General features: G+C 37.1%; 1 protein-coding gene and 1 non-coding gene across 6 annotated transcripts; both read left to right on the forward strand.

Moving 5' to 3' along the window:
• Nucleotides 1-817: 817 nt before the first annotated feature.
• Nucleotides 818-27,234, forward strand: Prpf39 (pre-mRNA processing factor 39). 5 transcript variants are annotated; one of them, XM_021178955.3, is made up of 15 exons: nt 7,422-7,514; nt 7,936-8,061; nt 8,248-8,316; nt 8,420-8,582; nt 8,711-8,829; nt 12,900-13,067; nt 18,208-18,373; nt 18,896-19,003; nt 20,092-20,256; nt 20,574-20,700; nt 21,210-21,478; nt 22,702-22,886; nt 24,986-25,060; nt 26,218-26,332; nt 26,491-27,234. In XM_021178955.3, exons 4-15 carry the CDS (start codon nt 8,496-8,498, stop codon nt 26,545-26,547), a joined length of 1,641 nt encoding a protein of 546 aa, XP_021034614.1. In that variant the 5' UTR covers nt 7,422-7,514; nt 7,936-8,061; nt 8,248-8,316; nt 8,420-8,495; the 3' UTR covers nt 26,548-27,234. The 5 variants fall into 5 exon arrangements, with proteins under 5 accessions (XP_021034613.1, XP_029340318.1, XP_029340317.1 ...); XM_021178954.3 differs by lacking the exons at nt 8,248-8,316; nt 8,420-8,582 and adding an exon at nt 818-948 and having other exon boundaries at nt 7,168-7,514; XM_029484458.2 differs by having other exon boundaries at nt 7,347-7,514; nt 7,936-8,316.
• LOC115032889 (small nucleolar RNA SNORD127) lies at nt 21,533-21,618 on the forward strand. Its single transcript, XR_003838539.1, has one exon. It is a non-coding gene; the product is annotated as a small nucleolar RNA SNORD127 (small nucleolar RNA).
• Nucleotides 27,235-27,501: the final 267 nt, after the last annotated feature.

Genomic DNA, 27,501 nt, shown 5'->3' on the forward strand with positions numbered 1-27,501 from the left:
TTACAACTCATCTTAAGGGCTTGAGAGAGGGCTCAGCGGTTAAAAGCACTGACTGCTCTTCCAAAGGTCTTGAGTTCAAATCCAAGCAACCATATGGTGGCTCACAACCATCCCTAATGACACTTGACACCCTCTTCTGGTGTGTCTGAAGACAGCTACAGTGTACTTAGATATAATAATAAATAAATCTTTTAAAAAATCATCTTAAAAAGAAACATTCTGGAGACCAGTTCTAGAGGGAAGAGTAAAAGCCCAGTTGTGATTTCTCTGAAATTCCAAATGGAAGATCGGTGAGTGAGAAAACATTCGCTTGCTCAATTGTCTATAGTCTTACTGATGGAAGACGGGATTTTTTTTTTTTAAACGGATATTTAAAAGTGGGGACTAGGATATAAACAACTGAAGAGGGCTGCTAAGATCATCAACACAAAGCTGCCTGTCTTTGCCCTGAAAGTTTTATGCACAAATCCTTCAGAGCCTTTAACTCTCAAGCCCAAATGGTTAGTTTCGACATGCAGAATACTTGATTTAATCAGCCCATACTGTTTTGAGGTTTGGAAGTTCTAGGCTGAATTTCTGGCCATTTCCTGACACATTTTTTATGTGTAAAGCCTTGGCGGTTAGGAAAATAATTACGATATTTTATAGAGGTTTTTTTTGGAGACTGACGCTGGGCAACAAGTGCGGCTAGCACAAGCGGCTTCGCTAGGGTTTAGGAAACAAAGTTTGGGACTGGAGGCCACCCGGGGCGGGGCCTAGGTTGCGCGCGTCACGTGACCGCTGCGCCTTCGGAGCCGCCGGCGCGTGCGCAGTGTGGTCCCGAAGAGGCGGCGGCGGCGCTGGTGGTGGTGGCTGCGGTAGCTGCGTGGAGCGAGGCGGTGGCAGGCCCACCTTTGGCGATCTTGGCCCAGGCTTCGGCTCATGGCACCGAGCAGCATCCATCGTGAGGTAACTGGGGGCGGGCGGCGTGAAGCGGGCGGCAGGGGAGGCGCCCGGACGGGAAGGGCCTGCGCCACCTCAGGCCGCAGCGGGCCGCGGCCTCCCTCGCCTGTCCGGCTCGAGGCCTGGCGCGGGGCTGCGCGTCTCCTTCCCAATCCCACCTGTTGGGAAGAACAGGCCTGGGATCTGCACCTTGGGCGGCGCCTCGCTTCAGGGGTGCGGCGGGGCGGGAGCCTCAGCCTGGATTATCGAAGCTGCTAACTGCTGAGGCTGAGTCCCCTGCTTCTCTAAGAGCCGAGGGCCAGAACGTTTCCCATTGGAAAACAGCGTAGGCAAGCGGGTTTTTTTTTTGGGGGGGGGGGGTGGGGGGGGCGGAGCGGGGGCGGGGCAGGAGGGGGGAGGGGAGGCGACGCGGACACTTGGAAACAGCCTAGTAGAGACTTTTTAAAAAAACAATCTGCTTATATAGATTTTTTACCTTTGGTGCCCAGGAGTCTGCACGGTCTTTAAGTTAGTAAGTACTATTGGGCGTTCCCAATGTTGTTTAAGGGATTAGTAGTAATGAAGTAAGATTAGTGATGATGCAGTAATACGGTGTAGCTTTATGCCGATTCAGATGCCCGGTGTTCACGAACTTAACACTAGAAAGCTAATCTAACGTTTTCAGAAATACCTTAAATTTTTCAGCTGCTAGAAATGGTAATGCTAGGAATGTACGGATTCATAGACAAGAATACGAAGCTAAGGCCGGAACCCATGGCAGTCTTTTTTTTTTTTTTTTCAAGTTCGTTTGAGAAAAATAGCAACAGCTGTTAAATTCCTTACTCTGCTCGTGTTTATAATCTCATTCTAGAGTTAAAAACTGTTTTTCCGTGTGTTATTCATGTGCACTGGAGCTGTCTCATGTGCATGAGAACAGGAGTACCATGGCCCCTTGAGGCTTGGCAGCTAGTGCCTTTAACTGCTGAGCTACCTCTCAGACCCCAGAATTTTTTAAAGACTCAATATTTAGTGCTATTTGTATCTTACAGTTGAATTGAGGAACAAAAAATTTGAACATCGTTATAAAAGTTAGAGTTTTATTTTCAAAGAGGAGCAAAATTGTCTGTTACGCGTTAAGAGCTCTGTGTAAGACATAATCTCTGACGATTATGGAGACATTGTAAATACATAAGCAAGGTTCAATTTCTGGAACCTAATTGTTTAAAATGAGGAAACAAGATGTCTGTGAACATCCTACTTAGTCTCTAAAAACCGGTTGCCAAAACCACTTGTTGTAATAACCCCTTTTACAGCCTAGGGATGCAGGTGACTCATCCAGGGCTGAGACTTGGAGTGATTCCGGAGCTAGCTAGCTAGCTAAGGAATGACTTAATTGGCCTGTGGTAATGCTCAGTGATATATAGTGTGTTTTATATGCCTTTATGGGCATAGGCGTGTGAAGCATTAGGGAAAGAAAGTATTAGAGTTCAGATGCATCATATTTAATGAGTTTCATGTTTAAGTCATCTAAAATTCCTTTTAACTTTTAAAATAGCATACTGATTGTTAGGCAAGTGTTTAATTTAATAGACCTCAAATAAAATAAATGGCAATTTTCAGGATGGAGGAACTGTGTTTCGATGTTATACATATTTAGTTTTCTACCTCATACATATATTTAAGTCTGCCATCCCTATGATAAATTTTATAAGAAGATGCCATGGCATAGGTATCCATTAATGTGGTGAGTTGTGGAAAGGAAGAGTTTTGTTAATCTGAGGAATAGCATATTGGCAAGAGTCACAAGGGGAAAGTGTACTGAGCCTCTGAAGTAGTGATGAGGAAGACAACTGTATAGTCGGTATGTTCAGAAAGGTAAAGCAGGACCGAAGGTGTCATCTGTTCAACTGTTTCTAGGAATACAACATTGAGCAAAACAAAGTTCCTTTCTCCCTAAATCTCTTGATATAATAACATTTATTTATTTATCTGCATCAATAATACCGCATTGTGCATTTTATTTTTTGCTGCACCAAAAATAGAAGCTGTATGTACTAATTGAATTGTATATGTATCTCAGCACATGCCCGTAAAGTGTGTATCTGCTTTTTTTTTTTAACCCTTTTCTTCTGTGTGTGTGTATGTGTCTGTGTGGTGTTATCTGCATTGTCAGTGCGGGTGAGTATGGAGGTCAGAAGTGTGGATGGCGTTGCTGCCAGTGAATACCCGATGGGAACAGGAGATGCTATAAACAACTGAGCCATCCCTCCAGCCCCAATACATTGTCTTCTATATAGCTGAATCTGGCTTTATGTAACCCAGGCTGGTCTCCCGGGTTACTGAGATTACAGTTGAGTATGTTTTTTTAGTCGGGGCCTTCCTGTATAGTCCAGCATATCGACAACTCTTGTTCTTCCCAAGCTTGTTTCTCAAAGGCTGATATTGGAGGCTTGTAACACCATACCTGCCTGACTTGGATGTTTTCTGGTTTTGTTTTTCTACTTTAAAAAATCAGAAGCTGGCTAGCTGGAAGTAGTCTTTAGTTCGAGTAAAATGTTAATGTACAGGATACAGGACAATTACTACAATAGCAATGTGAATGAAGAGACATTTTTTCTAATACTTATATGTATAAATATTTTTGCTTGTATGATTGTTTACCACAGTTGGGCTTAGTGCCTGAAAAAAATCCGAGGAGGGTGTTAGGTGCCCTGGAAACTAGGGTTACAGGTGGTGCTAAGCTACCGTGTCAGTGCTGGGAACCAAGTTTGCATTTTCTGAAAGAGAAGCCTTTGCTCTTAACTGCTAAGCCATCTCCAGCCCAAGGAAGAAAAGCATTTTTAAAGATTTTGCCTGCATTTGTGCACTTTGGTGACCTTGGAGGCCAGAAAGGGGTATCAACTGAAGCTGCAGGTACAGGCGGTTGGGAGCCAGTGAGCACGGATGCTGGGAACTGAACCACTTATCCTTTGGAAGAAAAGCAAGGGAAGCATTCTTAACTGCTGACTCACCTTTGAAAACCAGAAAGGGAGATAATTTTTACAGCAAGGTATAAAAATTAGATGATTGTTTTGTAGGAAAAGTTAGATTAAGTAACATAAAGTTGATTAAATGATAAGACTAGTTCTGTAAGCCTCTTGCATTATCAAAATTGCATGCCATGTTTTAGTATGGGTGACTTAGAACTCAAACATTATTCATCAGTTGGTGAATTTTGTGTATGCTGGACTTCCAGGCAGTTATATTTTGGCAGACCTTGCTCTTACATTTCTGTGTATGGTAGTGCACATCTTTAATCCCTGTTCTGGGGAAGTTGAGGCAAGGGCATCCAGATTGAAGGCCAGCTGGTTTACATGGTAAGTTCCAGGTTAGCTCCAGGGATATTCAGTGAAACACCAGGGTAGGGGGGATGGGGGGTGGGGTTAGGGTGGGGGTTGTAATCTTGTAGGAACCTTCAAAGTTGATCAACTTTGTGCTCAAAAGAACTGGACAGAACTGTGCTGGAGGCTCATCATTGGCAGTAACCTAGCTAATTTGAAGAGTTGTGGGAATAGTTTTTAGGAAGTGATGTTTAAATTGTCCCAGAACCCATATGGTGAAATGAAAGAAACAGATTCTAAAAGCTGTCATCTGACTTTCACATTGATGAAGTACATACATAAGAATAAATATGTGATAAACTTTCAAGAATCTTCTATTTTTAGATTGGGCTGTTTGGGTATTTTGTTGTTGAGCTGTATTGACTATCAACTCCTTATTAGATATTGGACAGTTAATATTTTATCCCATTCTAGGTTGTCATTTTACTTTGTTGATGGCTTTGTTGTTTTATTTTTTAAAGGAGTACCTATGTATCTTAGTTTAACTTTGAATCTATGATCTTTCTTCCTGAGCCTCCAGAATGCCAGAGTACTGGGATACTTGTTTGTCCTTTCTTTTAAAAGGCATTTTGTACCATTTGCTGTTTCGTTTTAGTTGAGTTATTGGTGGTTGAGAGCAAACTGTTTGATAGTAGTTAGTTGACACATTAGAAAGAGTGTGTTAAGAGTAACTTGGGGGACTGGAGAGACATGGTTCAGTTTCCAGCACCCAAGTTGGGTGGCTCACAACCACCTGCAACTCCAGGTTCAAGGAATCTCATGTCTTCTGGACTCTGCTGGGACCTGTACTCACATATGCACAACCCCTCCCCATAATTAAACAATACAATTTATAAAAATTGCATTAGTTTGTACTAAATTATTTTCCTAGCAGAATTGGTATGGATGCTGTAATGGTTTTGATTTATCTGTAATTAATTAGATTAGGGGAAAGTGATATAATTTGGTTATTTTAGAGAAAATGTAGTACCTTGCTACTTTTTCACAGCTTTTGTAGAAATCTAGGTTTTGCTGTAATCTATAGAGACATTTTTAAGTTTTAGTGCCCCAGAAAAGTCAATTAGTAAGATATTTCAAAGAGATTTTTGTGTTTCTCACCTCAGTGATCCTGTAGTCTAGAATCATGCCAATAAAATTGTACTTTAACTATTTTCTTTAATCAAAGGGAGAAAAAGTTACTCACATGGGGTGGAGAGATGATTAAGAATGCTTGCTGCTCTTGTAAAGGACCCAGGTTTGGCTCATAGTACCCATGTTGAGTATTGAGTAACTCACAGTTGACTAACTGAAGTTGCAGGATAATCAGTGCCCTCTCCGGTCTCAGGCACCTTTATATGTATGGTGCACATACATACACTTAGGCACACATACCAGTGTGAAAATACAGTCAAATATTGACTAGAACTTTTGGATCAAACTGAAAAGCATAGATCTGGGGTTATGCTCATTATGTCTTAGGAAGTTGTGTGGTAGCTGATAGTAGTAGTTACCTATCGACTCTCCTTTTATGTTATATTTACTAATAACATCCTTGGTTTAAAGTTGCAGTGTACCTAATTCCATTTAAGGGATTAAGCTATAAATGATGTAGTATTCTGGGAAGTTTTTGCTTTTCTGATTTAAAAAGGACAGTATTGACTACTGTATGTCATTTTATTCCTGGTTGAATGTGAACATTTCTTTAAACAACTTCTGTCTATGGAGTAGCCTGTAGGGGTTAGCCAAGAAAATTAAGTGATTATTGCAAGTCTCTAACTCAGTGGTTGTCAACCCTCCTAATTCTATGACCATTTAATACAGTTTCTCATATTATGGTGACCCCCTAGTCATAGTAACTATTTTTGCTACTATTAGGAATTGTAATATAAATATCTGTGGTTTGTGCTAGGTGATCCTTGTAAAGGAGCCATTTTACCTGCCTAAAGGGGGTCGAGGCTCACAGGTTTATATCACATAAGCAGATATAATGAAAGTGAGTAAATTTCTTCTAAGTGTCAGACTATGGTCTCCAGGACCATATATGTCTAGGGATAGCTATGAATACAACCTAACACAAAATAATAGATTTTCCCAAAACATTGTTTGATTTATACTTGGGAATAGGTGTTAATTCATTTCCAGAGTTGCAAAGCATTATCTTTATAGATGATAGTGGTATGTTACAATATCAAAAGGTTAGGCACACCTGAAATATTACCAGGTGTGTTGGACCTTGTAGTACATAGTTGTAATACCAAGTACTTAGAAGACTAAGACAAGAGGATTGATAGTTATTAGCAATAGAATTTCTGTTATTTATAGACAGATAAAGCAATAAAATGTACTAATTTTCCTGTTTTTAGTAGGCAGACAGGACTTTAAATAAAATGTGGAGAGCGGGGTGTGGTGGTGCACGCCTTTAATCCCAGCCCTCGGGAGGCAGAGGCAGGCGGATTTCTGAGTTTGAGGCCAGCCTGGTCTACAGAGTGAGTTCCAGGACAGCCAGGTCTATACAGAGAAACCCTGTCTCGAAAAGCCAAAAATAAATAAATAAATAAATAAATAAAAGCAGAAAAACAACAATGTGGAGCTGGAGAGATGGGTCATTGTTCTGAGAGCACTTGCTGCTCTCACAGAAGATCCAGATTCAGTTCCTGGCCTCCCCTTGGTCACTCACAACTGTTTGTAATTCCAGTTCCAGGGGATCCAGCATTGATTTCTGACCTTGGGGACTAGGCATGCACATGGTATACATAAATGCCTACAGGCACATTAAACAAAACAAAGCAAATCTAAAGAAAAGGATGTTTGGTCATGACAAATAAGTTCACTAGCATTTGGAAACCTTCTTTTTGTGTGTGTGTGTGTGGTTTTTTTTTTCCTGCAGATCATTAACTGAAGACCAAATAAATAGCTATGCAAAATTCCCACATGGAAGAGTACAGGAACTCTGATAATGGCAGCACAGGCAACAGTTCAGAGGTAGCAGTAGTAGAGCATCCAGATTTTAGTACTGAGATTATGAACGTTACGGAGATGGAGCAGTCGCCTGATGCCTCTCCCAGTGCACATGCATCTACAGAAGAAAATGAAATGGCAAATGCTGTGGACCTTCCAGTGACAGAAGCAGAAGGAGACTTCCCTTCAGAGTTTGAAAAATTTTGGAAAACAGTAGAAATGAATCCTCAGGATTTTACAGGCTGGGTATATTTGCTTCAGTATGTAGAACAGGAGGTTAGTAACTCTTTAAATGGTGTATGTAAGAATTACAGAATAATCCAGTAGTATCAATTTAAGCCTTTCTGTTTGTCATTAAGGTTACTCTCTCAAATAATCTTCAGATTAGTAATACTAGAAACATATATTTTAGTTTTGAAAGTTACATACCATTAATTTTGGAGAGTCTGAGAACACGATGCTGAATATTATGTAGTAATTGAAGTTTGTATGAAAGTTATTTAAAGTTGGTGACAGTTACCTTGGGCATGTGGGGGTGTGGTTCAGTGAGGTGGAACACACTGGCCTGGTACCAGTGAGAGCCTGGGTTTGATCCTCAGCTCCAGGGAAGGGCAGGTTACTGTGCTACTTGACAAAGCTAGTATTTATTCTTAGAAAAAAACTTCTAAGATCTAACACATTGTTTTATTTTCATCAGAATCATTTGATGGCTGCCAGGAAAGCATTTGACAAATTTTTCGTACACTACCCGTATTGCTATGGTTACTGGAAAAAGTATGCAGACCTTGAAAAGCGACATGACAACATTAAACAATCAGATGAGGTGCGTACATCAATGAATACAATTTTCTCTGTTAGGTACTGTAAGCCAATTAATAACAAAACAGACTCTTTTTTTTCTGGCTGGCAGTACCTACCATTTATGGTGAAACATTTTTTATAGGGTATTTTATTTGCATTTGTCACTCTTGTGGCATTTGTAGCTAATATTTTCTCTCTTTGTTGGCAGGTGCGTTAACCCTCTACAGTTTGTCAAGCTTTGCAGTGCAAGCCTCTGTATTACACTGCAGCTTAACAAGTAGGGCAGGGCTTTTCTCTCACGTACATTTATTTCTCATTTTCCAAACAATAGAGTTGGTTTGCTAGTCACATTTGCTACGTCTTATTGCATTTTTGGTCAGACGCTGTCATTGATGCTCTAATGGGTCTGTGCCCTATGGTCTGTAACCCAAAGCCTGCCCACACAACCCGGTCAGAATGCAGGGACTGCTGCGCTTTGAAGATCAAGACTCTGCACGTGGGGATCAGAACATTGCCATGTTCTATCCAACCTCCACCCAAATGGTAATGGTAGATTATTTAAACAAAATTCCAGTAATTAGTATTTCTAAGGTTCACCGGATAACACAGTGTTGCCTCTCTTTTAATAAACAATTAAATATTTGAGGTACAGTTTGTTGTTTTCTTCTTAGGTTTATCGACGGGGGCTTCAGGCAATACCTCTTAGTGTTGATCTTTGGATACATTATATAAACTTCTTGAAAGAAACATTGGACCCTGGTGATCAGGAGACAAACACTACAATAAGAGGGTATGTTACATATTTGACACTTAATGTATTTTAAGACATATAAGTATGTAGGTATTGGTAAGAGAACTGTTTGTGAATGCTAAACTGGAAGTTAATATTTATTTGCTTCATTCCTATTATTTAAAAAAATGGTACATGAAATAAACTTATGCGTGATTACTTAAGACATGCAGTCTTCCTCTTTTCCATGCACACACCTTATGTCTCTAAGTTACATCTCACTCACTTGTGGTTAATGTCCCCCCACCTCCACCCCATCTTAGTTTTGCATGTCACCTGTGTGCTGGGAGGGCCAGAAGAGGATCCCCTGGAACTGAAGTCACAGACAGTTGTGGGCTTCGAGGTGGGTGCTGGGAACCCGGATCCTCTGGAAAAGCAGCAGGTGGCTTTAAATGCTGAGCCATCTCTCCAGGCCAGGTCTTAATGTCTGTGCCTCCAGATATTATATAGTGTACATATTTGTGTGTGTTTTACATACTGGTCTTCAACTTATATTTTAACAGGATGCTTTAAAATTTCTCCACCCATATTTTTAACTTGAAAAAAAACAGTGTTAAAGCCCTCTATTTTATTTGACCAAATTTTACTTATGGGACATAGTTTTACAAAAAATGTCTCTGAACATATATTTTTGTAAAATGAACATGTCTGTAAAGTCATTTTGCAAATGTTCCTCTAAGATAGTATCAATTTTAAACTTCTACAAAAGTATGAAAGTAGTCACTTTTTCTTGGCTTTTTCACTTTTTTCCACATGTGCTATCTTTCTTTTAATATGGATATATTAGGGTTGGAAAGATGTCTCAGCAGTTAAAAGCACTTACTGCTCTTTCAGAGAAACTGGATTTGGTTTCCAGCTCCTGTGTGGTAGCTTGCAAACATCTGTAACTACATTTCCAGGTAATCCAAAGCCCTTTTCTAGACTCTGGCACCAGGCATGCATACCTACACATAAATACACATAAAAAATAAATCATAGTGTGTCCTGATTTATCATTTTATTATATGAATTTGTGTGGTTGATATTGAATCCATGGCTAAGTATATTCTGCCACTAATAGGAATTAGTCTATGAGTTTTATTAAGAATATATGTCTCTACCAGGTTTTCCCATTTCTTTGTAGTATAACTGTATGTTAGGCTTCAGTAAATGTGTTAAGTGTATGTATTTTAGTCATTTTGAATGTATAGTATTTTTCATCATAGTCATCTTCAGCAGTCTATTTTCCCTGGGCTTAATTTCTTCTCACTTAACCATGTTTCTCACTTGTGTAATAAAAAGGCTATTCATATAGCTTTCCCAACAGGCCTGTTGATAATCTGTAAATCTCACCTTTCCCCCCTTCTCCCTCTTGTAGCTGTTTCTGTTCTGCAGTATGTCCTCAATGCTATTATCTCGTTCTGCCATGCAGTGTTTGGATTTCATCATCACCATGGTTCTAGGAAATGTCTTTTCCTTATTTCTAGATTTCAGGTTTTGTTTCTAGGAGTTTGTTAGATCCGTTTTCTTTCTTTACACCTACTTATAGAAGTATATAGTCAATAGCCTCTTCATAGAGGATCCTTGAAAAAGAAAAAATAGTTTAAAACCATTTAGGTTCTTGTTGGAGAAATCACATTGTTGGTCTAAGGCTTACACTGAGCAATTTCTTCAGAGAGGAGACCTGATTTGCCTCATGAATGTAAAACCTAAGTTCTGAAGTCTCACAGCTGGCCAGAGTTAAGAGTCCACCATAGATTAAGCAGACCTTCATCTATCCATTCCTTCTTACTATGTTTCTTTCGCCAACTTTTCTTGGTTTCTGGTAATTCTCTAGATTCACTGAGATTGGTCCAGAGTAGGAACATCTTCATATATATATATATATATATATATATATATATATATATATATATATATATATATATATATATATATATATATATATATATATATATATATACCCACAAACATGCATGTGCATGTATGCTCATTTGGACACTTTGTCTTCCTATAGTAAACATTTCTTCCAGTACTCCAGTGTCTTTAAACTTTGTTTTGTGAATTACCATTCACAATTGGAGAAGACCAAAGTTTAGTTTCCAGCACTCACATCAGGTGCTTGGATTTACAACTACCTATAAATCCAAATCCAGGACATCCAGTGTTCCAGTCTGATCTCATATATTCATATAGTCATACATACACACATAAACAAAAATATTTAAAAATAAAAGCAAATGAACTTTGTTTAGTGACTTTTTATTATAGTTTTTTTTTTTTCTTAATGTATCAAAATATTGAGTCTTGCCAGCTATGATACCAGGTAACTGTAATCCTGGCACTCTGGAAGTATGGACAGACAGATCCCTGTCTGTACAGTGAATTCCAGGACTACATAATGAGACCTCTCTTTAAATATTAAGTCATTGGATTCGAAGTTTTGTGTATCTCTTGCCAAGAATGTATAAATACTGTATTTTTAATTTAAAAAATTATTTAATGGATACGGGTGTCTTGCCTGCATGTATGTCTATGTAACATGTGAGTGCCTGGTGTCTGTGAAAGCCATAAAACAATGTTGGATCCTAGATCCAACTAGAGTTAGAGGTAATTGGACCACTTTGTGGGTGCTGAGTTTCTGTGTTCTCTAGAAGGGCAGTCTGTGCACATTAATCCTTCCGTTGTTAAATAGTTTAGTCTTTCTGTGTTGATTTAAAATGTCCTCTTTATGTACATTAAATTATTACACTTTTTTCTGTTTTCTCTTAGGCACTATTTTTTTTAAGATTTATTATTTTACTTTGTGTGAATGAGTGCTTACCTATGTATATGTACATGTGCCGTATCTCTACCAGGTACCCAGGAAACTATAATGTCTTTCTTATGATATTTTCAGGAAATGCTTAACTCATTACCCTTTTATAAAAATACTTATAGTATTTAATAGTATATAAAAATCAAATTTGAACTCCTGATTTTCCTAAATTAGAACTTTTTTGATTATATTAAAATTGTAAGATAATTTAGGAAGTGTGGTTTGTTTGGGTAAGAGACCCTTGTTTTTTTGGGAGGAGGTAGTTTTTTTTTTGTAACATTTTAAAATATATGTAGGGAGAAACATATGCTGCAGGTCAGTAAACTTGTGACTACAGGTCAGTTCTCTTCTACCAAGTGAGTCTGGGGGATTGAATTTAGTCCCTCAGGCTTTCTGGCAAGTGATGTGATTTGTTGGGCTAATTTGCTGACCTGTGATTGATATTTGAGGTGCTTGTTTTGAAACTGTACTAGAAAGATGGATTTTTGTTTTGTTTTAGTTACTATGTAGTGAGTGAGAGTTCACTTGTGTGTGGAGTACCAGAGTTAACTTTTCAGGTATTTTCCTCAGTCAGTACCTTATTCACTGATGTTGAACCCAGAGCTTGCCACTTGGGTTACTCAAGCCTAGTGTGCTCTGGGGATCCCGTGTCTCCCTCCTTTCCTAGTGCCAGCAGGCCACCATGCCCATCACCTGGTATTTACAAGAATTCTGGGGATTTAAGTCCCCATTCTCACAGTTATGAGTTAGCACTTAACTTGCTGAGCCATCTCTCCATTCCTGAAGTTTTGTTTATTAAATATCAAATCTACTGATGGAACATATCTCTTGAAATTAGATAATATCTTAAAACACTTGCTTCCACAATAACTATTATAATTAAAAGGTGCTTTTGACAATCTAAGTATATTCTCATTAGCTTATATGACAGTTTGAGTCCCTTAGAGTCGTTTTTGCTGGCATATTCCTTGATTGAGGTGCAGGTGTCTGCAAATTCTTCATTTCTCTGCACTAAAGGAATCTTTACATATTCCTCTTACTTCTGTGTATTGTGAATGTTTTACATTCTATAGAAAAGAAACTGCACTCGTCTTTACCCTTTGGGTTTTTATTTATTCTTTTGATCAATTCTGCTATGATTCCACTTTTTAATCCATGCTTGCCTAGGAAGCAACTAAATATAACTTTGATTTCAGTATTGCTTTCTAAATTTAGAAATATTTTAAAGTGATTTTACTTGGAAAGATAACTTATGAGCAATTTAATTTTTCAGAACTTTTGAGCATGCTGTTCTAGCTGCAGGAACAGATTTTCGATCTGACAAATTATGGGAAATGTATATAAACTGGGAGAATGAACAGGGAAATCTTCGAGAAGTTACAGCTGTATACGATCGTATTCTTGGTATTCCAACACAGCTGTACAGTCATCATTTTCAGAGGTAGGTTAAAAGATCTTTGAAATATCTTTGGCTAGGTGCTTAATTCTCGATATTAAGTATTAAAATTTTTTTCAATATGTTAGATGAGATTTTATTAGATTAAACTTTCCAGAGAATCAAATTTTATGTCTTGATTTTTATATTTTCCTTGTATCTTGTGAAATGTTTAATGATTTAATAGTTTCATATGGAAATTTTTTCTTCATTTTATATGCAAAGTACTTCAGAGCAGTGAAGAAATGAGAAAATAGAGTTTAATGAATGAATATTTGTAGTACTAAATTTATATGGTGCTTGGCAGTTGTTAAGTGCTTTTTTTATTTTTTTTTTTGAGATTGTATGTTGCTGTGTTTCCCGTGCTGGCCTAGAATCTTTACTCCTTCTGTCTCAGCATAACAGGATCTGAGATTATAGACATAAACCTTATCATCATGTCTGGCTTAACTACTTAATGATTTACAAAATGTACATTCCTGATATGCATAAACATACCCAGAACAGCAAAGATTGCAGTTTAGAGATTAACTTTTTATCTTATTCTGTCTTTGTTCTTCAAATTATTAAGTATCATTCTATTTAAATTTTACTTTATGATTTTCTGGATATAAGTTGTATTAAATAACTTCATAGTTTTTCAAGGTAATTGTTACTATTAAAAGAACTCTCTGTACCATGGTTTCCCTGTGTAGTTTTGGTTTTGGTTTCTTTTTGCTTTTGAGAAAGATCTTGATAGGTAGGTAGCATTAACTGGCTTGAAGCCACTGTGTGGCACCTGTGTGCCTTGACCTTCCATCTTTTCCTCCTTACGCTTCCTGGGTGCTGTAGTTGCAGGTGTGTGCACGGTGCTCAGCTGCAAGGTATCTCATTGCTAAGAACCGAGAAAGTCTGAATAAGTATGAGATTGTGTCTTTGCTGTGTTTTTTTTTTTCCCCTCAGTGTACGTGTATATAATATATGTACTTTGTTTTGGGTTGTTTTCTTTTGAGACTATTTCAGGTGACCCCAGTTGGCCTTGAACTCATGATTCTCCAGTCTCCACCTTCTAAGTGCTGAGATTTCATGTGTGTATGTACCACCATACCCTATTTTGTGTTTTTGTTAATTGTTATAAGTAATGTATATGGAAGAAAATTTTAAATGATATTCTAAATTGATTAATGAAAATATATAAAGTACTATAGATATATAAAAATAGAAGTTACAGGCTGTGTTAGAAATAGGAACTAGGAGGAAAAAAGAAACATTGTAGTTCAGTATTCTGTCTCTATTATTGATGAACTAGAACAGGTGGACAGGTTTCTTGTATATAATATCCTAGGTACCCACTTGCTGAAATACATTACTACCATAAGTCATAGTATTTGTATGCCTGTCGGACCAATGAACATCAGAGACAAGGCATTTTCATAGACCATGGTGACATTTAGATTACAAGACCTTTATTTAGGAAATGATAGCTTTCTATTACTGTAACTTTTATGTTTTTTGAGAGTTTCATACATTGTATTTTGATCATATTTACCCCTTAATTCCTACCTCTGCCAAATTTAGTGTGTATTTTTTATTTTAATTTTTTTTAACTTATATACTTTACATCTGTTCACTGCCTATATTGCCTGTATACTTGGGGTATGAGGCCAGCCACACTTAAAGAAAACTGACTCTTCCCCAGAAACCATTAACTGTCAGCAGTGTTTTAGGGATGGAGCTCATGAGCTCCTCTTGCCTCCCATTGTATCAGCAATTTTAAAGGTGCCATGATTATCTGGCTCTAAGAAGAACATAGTAGTGGGAAGCAGGAGGTGGCCAGAGCTGCTCATTTCATGATTACCTGGAAACAGAAAGAGAAAGCCTTGGAGGTGAGGTAATACCTTTCAGACAGTCCCCATTCTTAAAATCTGTGCTCTCTAAATATTTTTATTTACCACTGAGTCCTTCCAAATCTTTTTAGGGGTTTTGTTTGTTTTGTTTTGTGGCTTGGGATGGTGATATGTGCATGTGTGTGCAGTTGTCTGTCTGTTAAGTCCAGAAGAATCTCTTAGAATCATGGGTGCTGGGAACTGAACTCTGGTATGCTGTGACAATGGTGCATGCGTGCTGTTAGCTAATGAACCCTCTTTCTAGCCCTCCAGATCTTTTTTATAATGAGTATTCTGCTTGATTTATTTTATTTTATTTCTGAGATGATTTTCTGCATAACCCTGGCTGTCCTGGAACTCACTCTGTAGGCTATGATGGCCTTGAACTCAGAGATCAACCTACCTCTATCTCCCAAGTGCCGGGACTTGCTGGATGCTTCAGCATGAATATGTGTGTCTTGGCAAGATGGGTCAGTGGGTAAATGGTTTTAACTGTAAGTCTTATGACCTGAGTTCAGTCATTGGTAGCCATACTGTGAAAGGAGAACACTCACTGTCACAACTTACTCCCTGACTCATTGCCCCTCCAGAATAAGTAAATGTAATATTTTGTTCCTTGTGTGTATTGTATGAATATTTTACCTATACACACACACATTCATACACGTGTGTGTATGTGTGTAGTATGTGTGTGTGCGCGCGTGCATGCATCATGTGTGCTTGGTGCCTACAGAATCAAGAAATGTTGGTTCATCCCCTGGAACTGTGTTACAGACAGTTATGAACTGCCCTGTGGATGATGGAAAATGAACTTGGGTCCTGTGCATCTTTCTAGTAATTTTTTTTTTTTACATCTTTCTAGTAATTTTTTAATTGATTGATTGGTTGGTTTGGCTTTGCTTTTTCTTGAGGCAAGGTCTCACTTGTGTAGCCCTGGCTGGCCTGGACCTCCATCTGTGGACCAGGCTAGCTTTGAATCCAAAGAGATCTGCATTGTGTGTCTCTACTTCTCGTACTGGGATTAAATACTACACCAACAATGTTGGATTTTTCTTTTAACTATTTGCATATTGGGGGGCACTTGTATATGCTCTTGTCAGGGGTTGAGAGGCTGAAGTCTTGTGTTTTTCTATCTTTCAGAAGTTTTCATTTTATGTATGAGTATTTTGCCTACACATGCATCTATTTATCACATATGGTTCTGCTATCTATGGAACTAGAATTACAGTTAGGATGCTGGAGGTCAAAACCAGGTCCTCTGCAAGAACTAGCAGCCAGTGTTTTCTCCAGCTCCCTTGTGTTTTTCTTGATCACCTTACTCTTTGAGATAGGGTCTCACACTGACTTGGAGCTCATCCATTGGTTAGACTGGCTGGCCACCAAGCCCTGAGGAATCCTATCTACCTTTCCAATATTAGATAGAATACCTCTGCCTCTCCAATGTTGTGATTAAAGGCATGTGTCACCACCACATTCTGTTTACACCACTCTATTTTTCTTAAATCATTTCTAATAACCATGGAGGAAGAGAATTAAATGACTAGAAGTTGGAAGACGCTTTATTCAGGAGGAAAGTAAGGACATAAAGATGTATTTAGAAAATAGAATCAATAGGATCTGTTATCACATGGAATGTGAATGATAACATAACTGGGAAAGACTAGAAGACAGTACTTGGTGGTGAGGGTGGGCTATCATTTCATAGCCCATCTCAGGTATATGGTGAGTTCTAGGTGGCAGGCCTTTAATCACAGCACTGGGGAGTTAGAGACAGGCAGATCACTGAGTTCCAAGCCAGACAGAGCTACAGAATGAGACCTTGTCTTGAAAAACAATCAAGCCCAATAAATATACAAATAAGCAAATACAGTATAGGAGATTCCACTTTAAAATCAATATCGCAAATAGTTTAGCTCCTCTTTACAGTTAAAATTGGAGTATATAAAGTAATGTTTACAAAAGAGATAGATACATAGATTCATAGATAGATAGAAAAGGTATAGGGCATGGTACCATGGGCCTTTAACCCCAGGAAGGAAGGAAGGAAGGAAGGAAGGAAGGAAGGAAGGAAGGAAGGAAGGAAGGAAGGAAGGAAGGAAAGGGAAGGGAGGGAAGGGAAGGAAGGGAGGGAAGGAAGGCCAGCCGGCCAAGGGAAGGCATGGGGCATGGTGCCATGGACCTTTAACCCCAGCATGGGGTGGGGTGTAGATAGGTGGATCTCTGTGAGTTCGAGGCCAGCTTGGTCTATAATTGAGTCCAGGACAGCCAGGGCTCTGTTTCACAGAGAAATCTTGTTTTGGTTGAAATTATTGTTGTTGTTGTTATTGTTATTAATTAGACAAATAAAATAGTGAAATAACATGTTATTGAAAATGTGTTAGCTGGATGTAGCAGTATATTGCTTATAATCGATGAATGCAAGTAAAAAGATCTTGAGTTTTAGGCCAGTGTCAGGTGAGTCAGTGTCTGAAAAGACAAAAAGTTTTTAAGTTTTTATACCTTAGTAAAACTTGTTTACATTCATATGTAAAATGACATTTTTTTTTCCTGTAGCCTATTGACAACTGGATATAGTAATCTGTGATTTTACTGTTTTGGACTTCTGTTTTATTTTTGAGTTTTGTTGATATAGTAATTACTTCAACTCTATTAATGACTTTAGCAAGAAAGTATATAAAAAGTATGAGAATAAAAGAGAATTCTTGGAAACATAGGGTTAATGCCTGTAGTAATGGGGATCCAAAAGAGCTCAAGCAGCAATCAGAGAGATTTGGAGGAAAACCAAGGAAGTGGCACCTCCTAAACCAAGCAATGAAGACAATTCTAAGAGTAAGAAGATATGGTTAGCAGCCTCGAGTGCTGAAGATAGAGGCTGTACTGAAGAACAGATTAAACTTTGCATGTATGGTAATTGGTGACCTTAATTAAGCTAATGTCATTGGATTGTTAATGAATGAAGGAGTAAGTGGTAGGTGATCACTTTAGAATTTTAATATGAATTAGCTGTTTCATTTAAATTTGCACAATATATATGTTCTGTTTTATAGATAGACGAAGATTATGAGAAGAGAAATAGAGTTGGAATTAGGTGTCTTCTACATTCCACTGCAAAGACAGTGGGATGGAATTCTATATATTTATATATGCATAAATACTCATCAAGTGGTAGGATTTTACTACAGAAAAAGAGAAATGTTGTGTATTTTGACTGGTTTCTCTGTTTATTTGAAGGAATAATACATAGGAGGTATCTGACAAGTGGTTTTTAATTCTTCCTTTAGATTTAAAGAACATGTACAAAATAACTTGCCTAGAGATCTTTTAACTGGTGAACAGTTTATTCAGCTGAGAAGGGAATTAGCTTCTGTAAATGGACACAGTGGTGATGACGGACCTCCTGGTGATGACCTTCCATCAGGAATTGAAGACATAACTGATCCAGCAAAGGTAACCCTCTTAATCACATGGTCAGTGAATAAGAAACTAGGTAGCATGAATGGAATGGTGATAAAGTGTGGGCATTTAGATCAGTATGATTTAAGAATGAATTTTAAGGAGAAAGTTTTACCATGAAACACCTGGAAGTAACTTAGTCTAGAAAAAATAATTTACTTTGATTGCAGTCTACTATTTCTATTGTAGAAAATACATAAGAAATTGGCTTTTTGAAGTTGTGTTTTAAGTCATTTTTAAAGCAGGGTGTGGTGCCACACACTGTTAATGCCAGCATTTGGGGGGCAGAGTCAATTGGATCTCCATTAGTTCAGGACAGGCTGGTCTCCATAATGTGTTCCAGGTTTGCCAGCACTATATATACAGAGACCCTCTCAAGAAAACAACATAAAACAAACAAAATTAAATACTCTAGCTACTGAAGAATGAAATATCTGTAGGAGATATTTAAATGTGTGCTATTGAGAATTTTTAGAATGTAATTTATAAGATTTAATTTTTTTCTTTTTTTTCAAGCTAATTACTGAAATAGAAAACATGAGACACAGAATCATTGAAATTCATCAAGAAATGTTTAATTATAATGAGCATGAAGTTAGTAAGAGGTGGACATTTGAAGAAGGTGTAAGTGTTTTGTTTTATAATAGTCTTTAAAATATAAAAATAAGATTTTTTTCTTATAGTAGTGACACCATTATGAATTTTTCTTTCTGAATTAGTAATAATTCTAAGTGTGCATCTCAGTTGTATTTGACATTTTCTATGACCAGCTTTAGAATCTTACTACATTTGTATTTCAAGTGCAAGATTCCTGATTAAGGTGAATTCCTTTAAAAATCAACTTTATTGTGTGAAATCTTGTGGACAATAAAATAACAGCTGTTTTAAGGGCTAGGTTCAATTTGTAGAATGCTTGCCCAACATACACAAATCCCTGAGTTTGATCCCAGCACCATGTATAGACCAGGTTGGATGCCAAGTCTTAAAATCTTAGCACTTGGAAGCTAGAGAAAAAGGTTCAAAAATTGAGAGTCATCTTCAGTTACATAAGTTCCATGTCAGCCTTGCTGCGTTGGACTTTAATCTCAGAAATTAAAAATAACTTACCCAACCATCTATAGATGAATAATGTTTTTGTCTTATGAATTTAACTAATTTCTGTTTGTAAGGTATGCTTCATACTTCATTTGTGTATTTGAAGTATGCATTTTGTTAGTTCACAGATATATACTACCATCAGCATAGTTGATTTTCTTTTTTCTTATGTTTCCTCTTCAGTTTTTCTAACCCTGCTTACTCACCTGCAGCTTAGCTTCCTCAGCCCCATTCTTAAGGTTTGATGTAGCTTTGTTTTTGTAAGTTATCCTTTCATGACCTAGCCTGTGAATAGATATGTGTGTCTGTTGTGGCTGTCTGTAAAATAGTTTTGATAAATAAACAATGTAGCTTACCTTAGTAATAAAAATAAGGACTCTCTAAAAGACCAGCCTGGTGTACATATTGAGTTCCAAGACAGCCAGGGCTATGTTCAGACTTTGTCTTAAGGACACACACATCTCTCTCTTCAAAACAGTAATGAAAAAAAACAAAAACAAACAAACAAAAAAATAAATAGTAATGAGTTTTAAAATATTTTCTTTGTATTTATTTCATTTACTACAAATATTTTTATTTTGGTTAACTTTTATTGCCATACAATAATATTTTTACAGATTAAAAGACCTTATTTTCATGTGAAACCATTGGAAAAGGCTCAGCTAAAAAACTGGAAAGAATACTTAGAATTCGAAATTGAAAATGGGACTCATGAAAGAGTTGTGGTTCTCTTTGAAAGATGTGTCATATCTTGTGCCCTCTATGAGGAGTTTTGGATTAAGGTAAGAAAATGATAGAGTGTGTTTAACTTGAATACATTTAACATTGATCTAGTGACTAACCTTTTTTGTACTTCTGTTGAATGTTGTTCATATAACTATATCTGTTGCATTAGGAGATGGTCTGCTTGCAACCAGATTTGACTGCTGCATATGCCAACCTCGTTGCCTCTCTTCGTCCTTCCTTACAGAAACTAGTCTAGTGGTTCAATAAAGGTGCTGAATGGGTTTAAAAATAGAATTTTATCGTTCTGTCACATATTTAATCCATCAAGTATTCAACTGTAAATTATTCAGTATTTCCTGTTTTTTGTATGTAGTATGCCAAGTACATGGAAAACCATAGCATTGAAGGAGTGAGGCATGTCTTCAGCAGAGCTTGTACTGTTCACCTCCCAAAGAAACCCATGGCACATATGCTGTGGGCAGCTTTTGAGGAACAACAGGGTAAGAAAAAGAATGTTCAGTTGATTTATTTTAATTTATGTATTTACTTTATATGAATGGGTGTTTTGCCTGCATGCCTATCTGTACGAAGTGTTTGCAGATACCAGTAGAGTGTATGGGAATTTCAGGGACTGCACTAAACAGAAGGTTGAGGGTGCTGAGAAGTGAACCTGGGTCCTCTACAACAGCAGCCAGTGCTCCTATCTGCTGAATCTTACTTTTAGCCCCTCAATTGATGTTTTAGCACTTTGTGTCAGGATGGAGTTACAGGAATTGAGAACTAAGGGAGGTATAAATGAGAATTTGGCAATTCTATAAAAGCTTTATTGTTTCCTTAACACCTTACCCTATCCTAAGAGCAGCTGTAGACAGTACAAAATAAGTAAGCATGGGTGTTTACACCCCATCCCACACTAGATTTAGACTGCAGGCTAATGTTTTTCATTGCTTGATATAAAGTCTATTTCAAAAATTTAAACAAAAGTATAAATATGTAATTATTATTTTAGGGAATATTAATGAAGCCAGGATTATCTTGAGAACGTTTGAAGAATGTGTTCTAGGATTGGCAATGGTTCGATTGCGAAGAGTAAGTTTAGAACGACGGCATGGAAATATGGAAGAAGCTGAACATTTGCTTCAGGATGCTATAAAGAATGCCAAATCAAATAATGAGTCATCATTTTATGCTATCAAACTAGCCCGACATCTTTTCAAAATACAGAAAAATCTTCCAAAATCAAGAAAGGTACTTTTGGAAGCAATCGAAAAAGATAAGGTATGTACATTTTTTAACAACATTTTTCATAAAAAGCTAGTACTTTTTTCCCTTTGGCAACTGTGATGAAAGATTTGGTCTATACAGTAATATATTTATTACTACATGAGGACAACAGTCCCTCTAAACTGATGTTGCCACTTTTAATATTTTTTTGTGTTTAAAGTGTGCGAAAGTTATGGTTACTTAAAGTTGTAAATATTGTGGTCTTTGTAATTAACTTTCAGAAATTGTAGAAACTTGATGATTGTTAAGGATCAATGGCCTGGGAGCAGCATTTGTGAACAAAGCATAACAGTAGCAAAGCAATATAGTGACACTCATCTTGCAAGCAGTTCCTTTTATGAAACAGGGAATAAAAACTAGTGGAAGTGTCTTATTTTTAGGATTATGTTGTTTGATTTTTGTTGTTGATTTTTTTTGCTGTTGTTTTTTAAGACAGGGTTTCTCAATGTAACCAGCGCTGCCTGTCCTGGGCTTGTTTTGTAGACCAGGTTGTCCTCAAACTCACAGAGATCCACTTGTCTCTGCCTCCCGAGTGCTGGGATTAAAGGCATGTGCTGCCACATCATGATCATTTTGTAGACTTTAAACTTTATTGGGCGCCTGTTGATGATACAAGTTTATAATTATTTATAGTCATAATTAGAGGTGTAGTATATAGATAATGCTTTTATATTATGTTTTCAAATTTTTATGTTTAGTCATCTAGTGAATTAACAGGATAATGAACTTCAATTGATTAGCATGTAAGAACACACTTGCAACTATGGGAAATGATGGGTGGTGTCATAACCCATTAGTATTGCTAAAGAAACATAAGGATAGGGCTGGTGAGATGGCTCAGCGGGTAAGAGCACCCGACTGCTCTTCTGAAGGTCCTGAGTTCAAGTCCCAGCAACCACATGGTGGCTCACAACCATCCTTAAGGAGATCTGACTGGTGTGTCTGAAGACAGCTGCAGTGTACTTACATATAATAAATAAATAAATATTTAAAAAAAAAAAAAAAGAAAGAAACATAAGGATTGTGACCCAGTAATAGAATATTTATGTACAGTACTCAGCATGCAGCACCACAGGACAGGAAACATATTTCCTGAAGAATATATTTTACTTCGCTATGTATACACACGACAACATATATGAGTATATTTTAATCTTAAATATTTATGCTTTAATCTAAATATTGTAAGAATGCTATTGATACTGCTTTTTACTCAGGAGAACACAAAGTTATACCTCAATTTACTTGAAATGGAATACAGTTGTGACCTCAAGCAAAATGAAGAAAATATCCTCAATTGCTTTGACAAAGCCATACATGGTTCATTGCCTATTAAAATGAGAATTACATTTTCTCAAAGAAAAGTGGAATTCCTTGAAGATTTTGGTTCAGATGTTAATAAGTAAGATCTTCATCATTTTTTTTAATAGACCATGAGCATTGTTATTTTATGATAAGAATTTGATGGTTATTATACATTAAAACATTGCTAAGTTTATTTTTAAAAACTTCTGATGTGTATGTATGGGGGTGTGTACATGTTTCAAGCTTCCCTGGGGCCTTTTCTCCATCCATTTGCATAGGTGCTAGGAAACAGATGCAGGTAACCGGGCTTACTCATGTTTTATGTGCTGAACTGTCTTACTGTATTATCGTATCTAATGCTCAATTTAAAAGCGTTTAGTGTACTGTACTAAACATTGGAGGTAATTCAGTTTTGTAAATGTGTGTATAGGACGTAAGCTTTATCTTCCCTTCAAAACTATTTTCCTGTTTTAAATCAATTTTGTGTGGTCATGGTGCACATGTGGAGGTCAGAAGACTTGTAGCAGTTCATTTTCTCCTTCCTCCATGTGGACCCCACAAAAAGAGAAGTGTGGTAGAGATTGAGCTATGAGACACACATGAAGGTTGGGAAAGTTGATGTGAAGTTCAGTGGTGGGGTACTTGTCTGTCATGAACAAGGCCCTGATTGATTGCTCAGCAACATTCACAGAGCTAGGATAGGACTGATCTGGAATAGAAATGCCATTATGTCTCAGGTTTGAAAAGAAGGTAGATAATGAGACCTTGCCTAGTGGACTTTTCCTACTAAATCATAAAAAAGCTGAACGTTAAGGGTGATGTAAGGATAGGTGTGGATCTAAGCTTGCAGTTTACTAAGTTTGATAACCCTGAAAGTGGAAATACAGCCTAGAACATTGGTAAAGTTCGGGTCTTAATCTGTTGCTGATATAATCCAGTGCCTAATAAACATGAGCCTTTGCTGATCTGATTTAAAATAATTTCCACCGAAACCACACTAAATTTGTGTGTTTATGTATGTGGGTATGTTTTGATGGTAAATTTTCAGCTTAACACAGCAGCTAGTATTTCAGTTCTTGAAACTTTGCTCAGTATTTTATATTTGTATAATTATAAATTTCATGGCTAATTAATGAATAATTTTGTTTTAGTAGATGGAAGCTCATTCAGCTATCCAAAGTTGTCAAGTTACGTATTAGAAGGATGAAATTAGACCCTGTTTTTTTTTTTGTTTTGTTTTTTTTGTTTTTTTTCTGAGACAGGGTTTCTCTGTATAGCCCTGGCTGTCCTGGAACTCACTCTGTAGACCAGGCTGGCCTCGAACTCAGAAATCCGCCTGCCTCTGCCTCCCAAGTGCTGGGATTAAAGGTGTGCGCCACCACCACCCGGCTAGACCCTGTTTTATAACTACTTGATATGCTATATAGACAGTGTTTGTTTTTACACTGAAAAATGTGTAAAGAAAAGATGTTATGTAATGCTAGCTTTTAGTTGGGATGGTGTGATTCTACAGTCCAATGAAAGTATCTGAAATAGCATATGCTTGATCTGTATGGACCAAAATAGATTTGTCATGCTTTCTAGAAGACGTAGTCTCATTTAGTTCCTACTGGATTCTGATGGAGGGGATAGACATAGTGATGGGAAATACATGGTAACAGTAACATGTGTACGGTTGGAATAGTACGTAAAGTAGTCTAACTATGGAAGCCAAGGCCTTATACATGGTATGTAAGTGCTTTGCCCACAGACCCACTGAACCTACTTCTAAAGAACAAAGAGTTTGTTTTTTAAGTTGTAGCCCTAGCTGGCTATCTGCTTTCTGAGTGCTAGGATTAATGGCATGAATATCACATCTGCCGGAACTAGGATCTTAATTGTATTTTGCCTTTGAAGTTCAGAGCTTCTGCTGTCAACAGTAAACTCTTAGAACTGGCATATACAAACTTAAATGAACTATCATTTTGATTTGGTAGTAATGGCCAGACAAATTACTGGTTCAATGAAAGGATACTATATAGGCCCTTAAATATAATTTAAGTGTAGGGAATTGAGATATTAGGACCAAGATTTAAATCTTAAAAGATAAGACAAAGACCCCACTTAGAAAGTTATATAAGCTGTTTTCTCATGGAAATAATTTTAAATCTTTTTTAAAAATTACACATCCTAAGAGTTTTTTTCCTTCCCCCTCAGGCTTCTGAATGCATATGATGAACATCAAACACTTCTAAAAGAACAGGATACTTTAAAAAGGAAAGCTGAAAATGGGTATGTAACTTCTTGATAAGTCAGGAAAGGATACTTAAGAGAAAATATTTCAATATGAAAATGCCTTTTAAAATACATCCCTTTGAGTTATCTCTATATTGTGAAATGTAAATTTATGGTTTGAAAAAAATAAACATCAGTGATTTATCTCAGAAGCAAGTACCAAGGCCACCGTCAGCCTGCCACTCCCTAAGGTCCAGAATCAGAGTTAGAATCATGGTTATTGTCTAGACAGTCTGATTTTTATGTATTAAGAATTAAAAATGTGGGGCTGATGAAATGGCTCAGCAGGTAAGAGCACTGTCTGCTCTTCTGAAGGTCCTGAGTGCCAAGCCCAGCAACCACATGGTGGTTCACAACCACCCATAATGAGGTCTGACGCCCTCTTCTGGTGCATCTGAGGACAGCTACAGTGTACTTATTTATAATAATAAATAAATCTTTGGGCCAAAGTGAGCAGGGACGGAGTGAGCAGGGTTGACCAAAGCAAGCAGAAGTCCTAAATTCAGTCCCCAACCACATGAAGGCTTACAACCATTTGTACAGCTACAGTGTACATATATACATAAAATAAATAAATCTTTTTTAAAAAGGAATTAAAAATGTATACTACCATGCCTGACTTAACAAGTCATTTTTTAAGCATCAGAGACAAATACCACAATAGTAGGTTATAATCCAGACCCCAGGCCTGTTTGCCACCTCTGGCATAAAGACTAGAGCATATAATTTTCCAGCAAGGGGTTATAGGAATGGAGAGTTGTAGATTTATGGAAAGTAAGAAGGCTAAAAAGACCAGAGTGGGAAAAGGTTTAGTTATTTCAGAAGAATCTGAAATCTAGTACATGAGGAGGATAGGGGTCAGTCCCTTATGCTCTAGGCCGCAAATCTGGGTATCAACTCATGGATGTATTAGATAAATGGTGTAAAGTTCCTAAGTTGGAGAAGTTTCAGAGATTGCTCCATAAAGATAGGTAAACTGAGCTTAGGTTTAGTCTGTTTACTACAGTTTTTCTTTACTGGCTATCTAATGACAGTACCTTGCTGCCAAAAGATGATTGACATTACTAAAACAAATGTACATGCATAGTGTAATCATCTAGGAAAGTTCATATATGTGGGAATTTTGAGTTTCTATTTTTATCTTTTACATACAGCTCAGAAGAACCAGAAGAAAAGAAAGCACACACAGAAGATTTGTCATCAGCACAGATCATTGATGGGGATTTACAGGCAAATCAAGCTGCATATAATTACAGTGCCTGGTACCAGGTAAGTCTGCACCACTTACTCTGTGCACTGGGGTTCTATATTGTATGTATCTTTTGTGATGGAGTGCTGGAATTTAATTAGTGCCTATTACCTAATTTTATATGTAGATCATAACTGTGATTCTAGTTTGGTGACATGTTTGCTTTTTACCTTTTCAGTACAATTATCAGAATCCTTGGAATTATGGACAGTATTATCCTCCACCTCCAACTTGATGGAAAAATGTAAACTTCAGATGGCTTATATGATATGTGGAATTATTTTTTTTGAAGGATGTAAACATAGTATATGCTTGTATTTGATAATTTGTCCTCCCAGTTTCTGTGTAACATTTGTCTAGTTAATACCAGGAAATGTCAATTAATAGTGTATCATAGAAACTTTCCTACCATTTTTAAGATTTACTTTTTATTGGAGAACTATTTTTTTTATTTTTTATTTTATCTTATTATTATTTTTTTTTTTTTTTGCATTAATTGGTCTAGCATTCTTTTGCAGCTCATACAGGAGATTTGTAGCCTTAACTGTAGGGAGAAAAAACTGACTGTAAATCATGTCAGTTAAAAGAGATTTGGGGGGGGGGGGAAATAAGGGCTGGTTATTGAGAATTTGCCTCCTATAAAAAAAGACTTTTAAAAAAAATTACTTTTAAATCCTAAGGTTGTCTATGTTACATATACTGGGGAATTTGGCTCTAACTCCAGGAGAGATGAACTGTTGACATGCTCTGCCTTTGAATAGATTATAACCAAGAAAGTTTAATGTCAGCATCCCTTTAAGAAATCAAATATCAAAGTATGTTTTAGGAGAGTGTGTATCTAGAATATTCATGTAAAACTTATGAGCAAGCTTTCATTTTGATCAGACTTCTCATTTTTGTAATAAAAATGGAGACTCATGCAGCAGTTGTTTATGAATTCATTTGGGGGAGGTACACAAAATAGAGATTAACATTGTCTTGAAGTAAATTTTTCTCTAAATCTATTATCTCCCTACCAGAATGTTTTAACTGGTTTGGTTTTGTTTCAAGTTCCTGTGCCTTTTAATTTCCACCATGAAGTATTATATTTTAAATGTCCTTGACAAAGCTAGCCACCTTGATTAGCACCTCAACTCTTTGGACAGAGTCACTAGTTTTTATCTAATTAGAATACAGAACACAGAATAAA

This window comes from Mus caroli, unplaced genomic scaffold, assembly GCF_978045245.1.
Source record: "Mus caroli unplaced genomic scaffold, Mus_caroli_1 scaffold_14, whole genome shotgun sequence".
Taxonomy (NCBI): domain Eukaryota; kingdom Metazoa; phylum Chordata; class Mammalia; order Rodentia; family Muridae; genus Mus; species Mus caroli.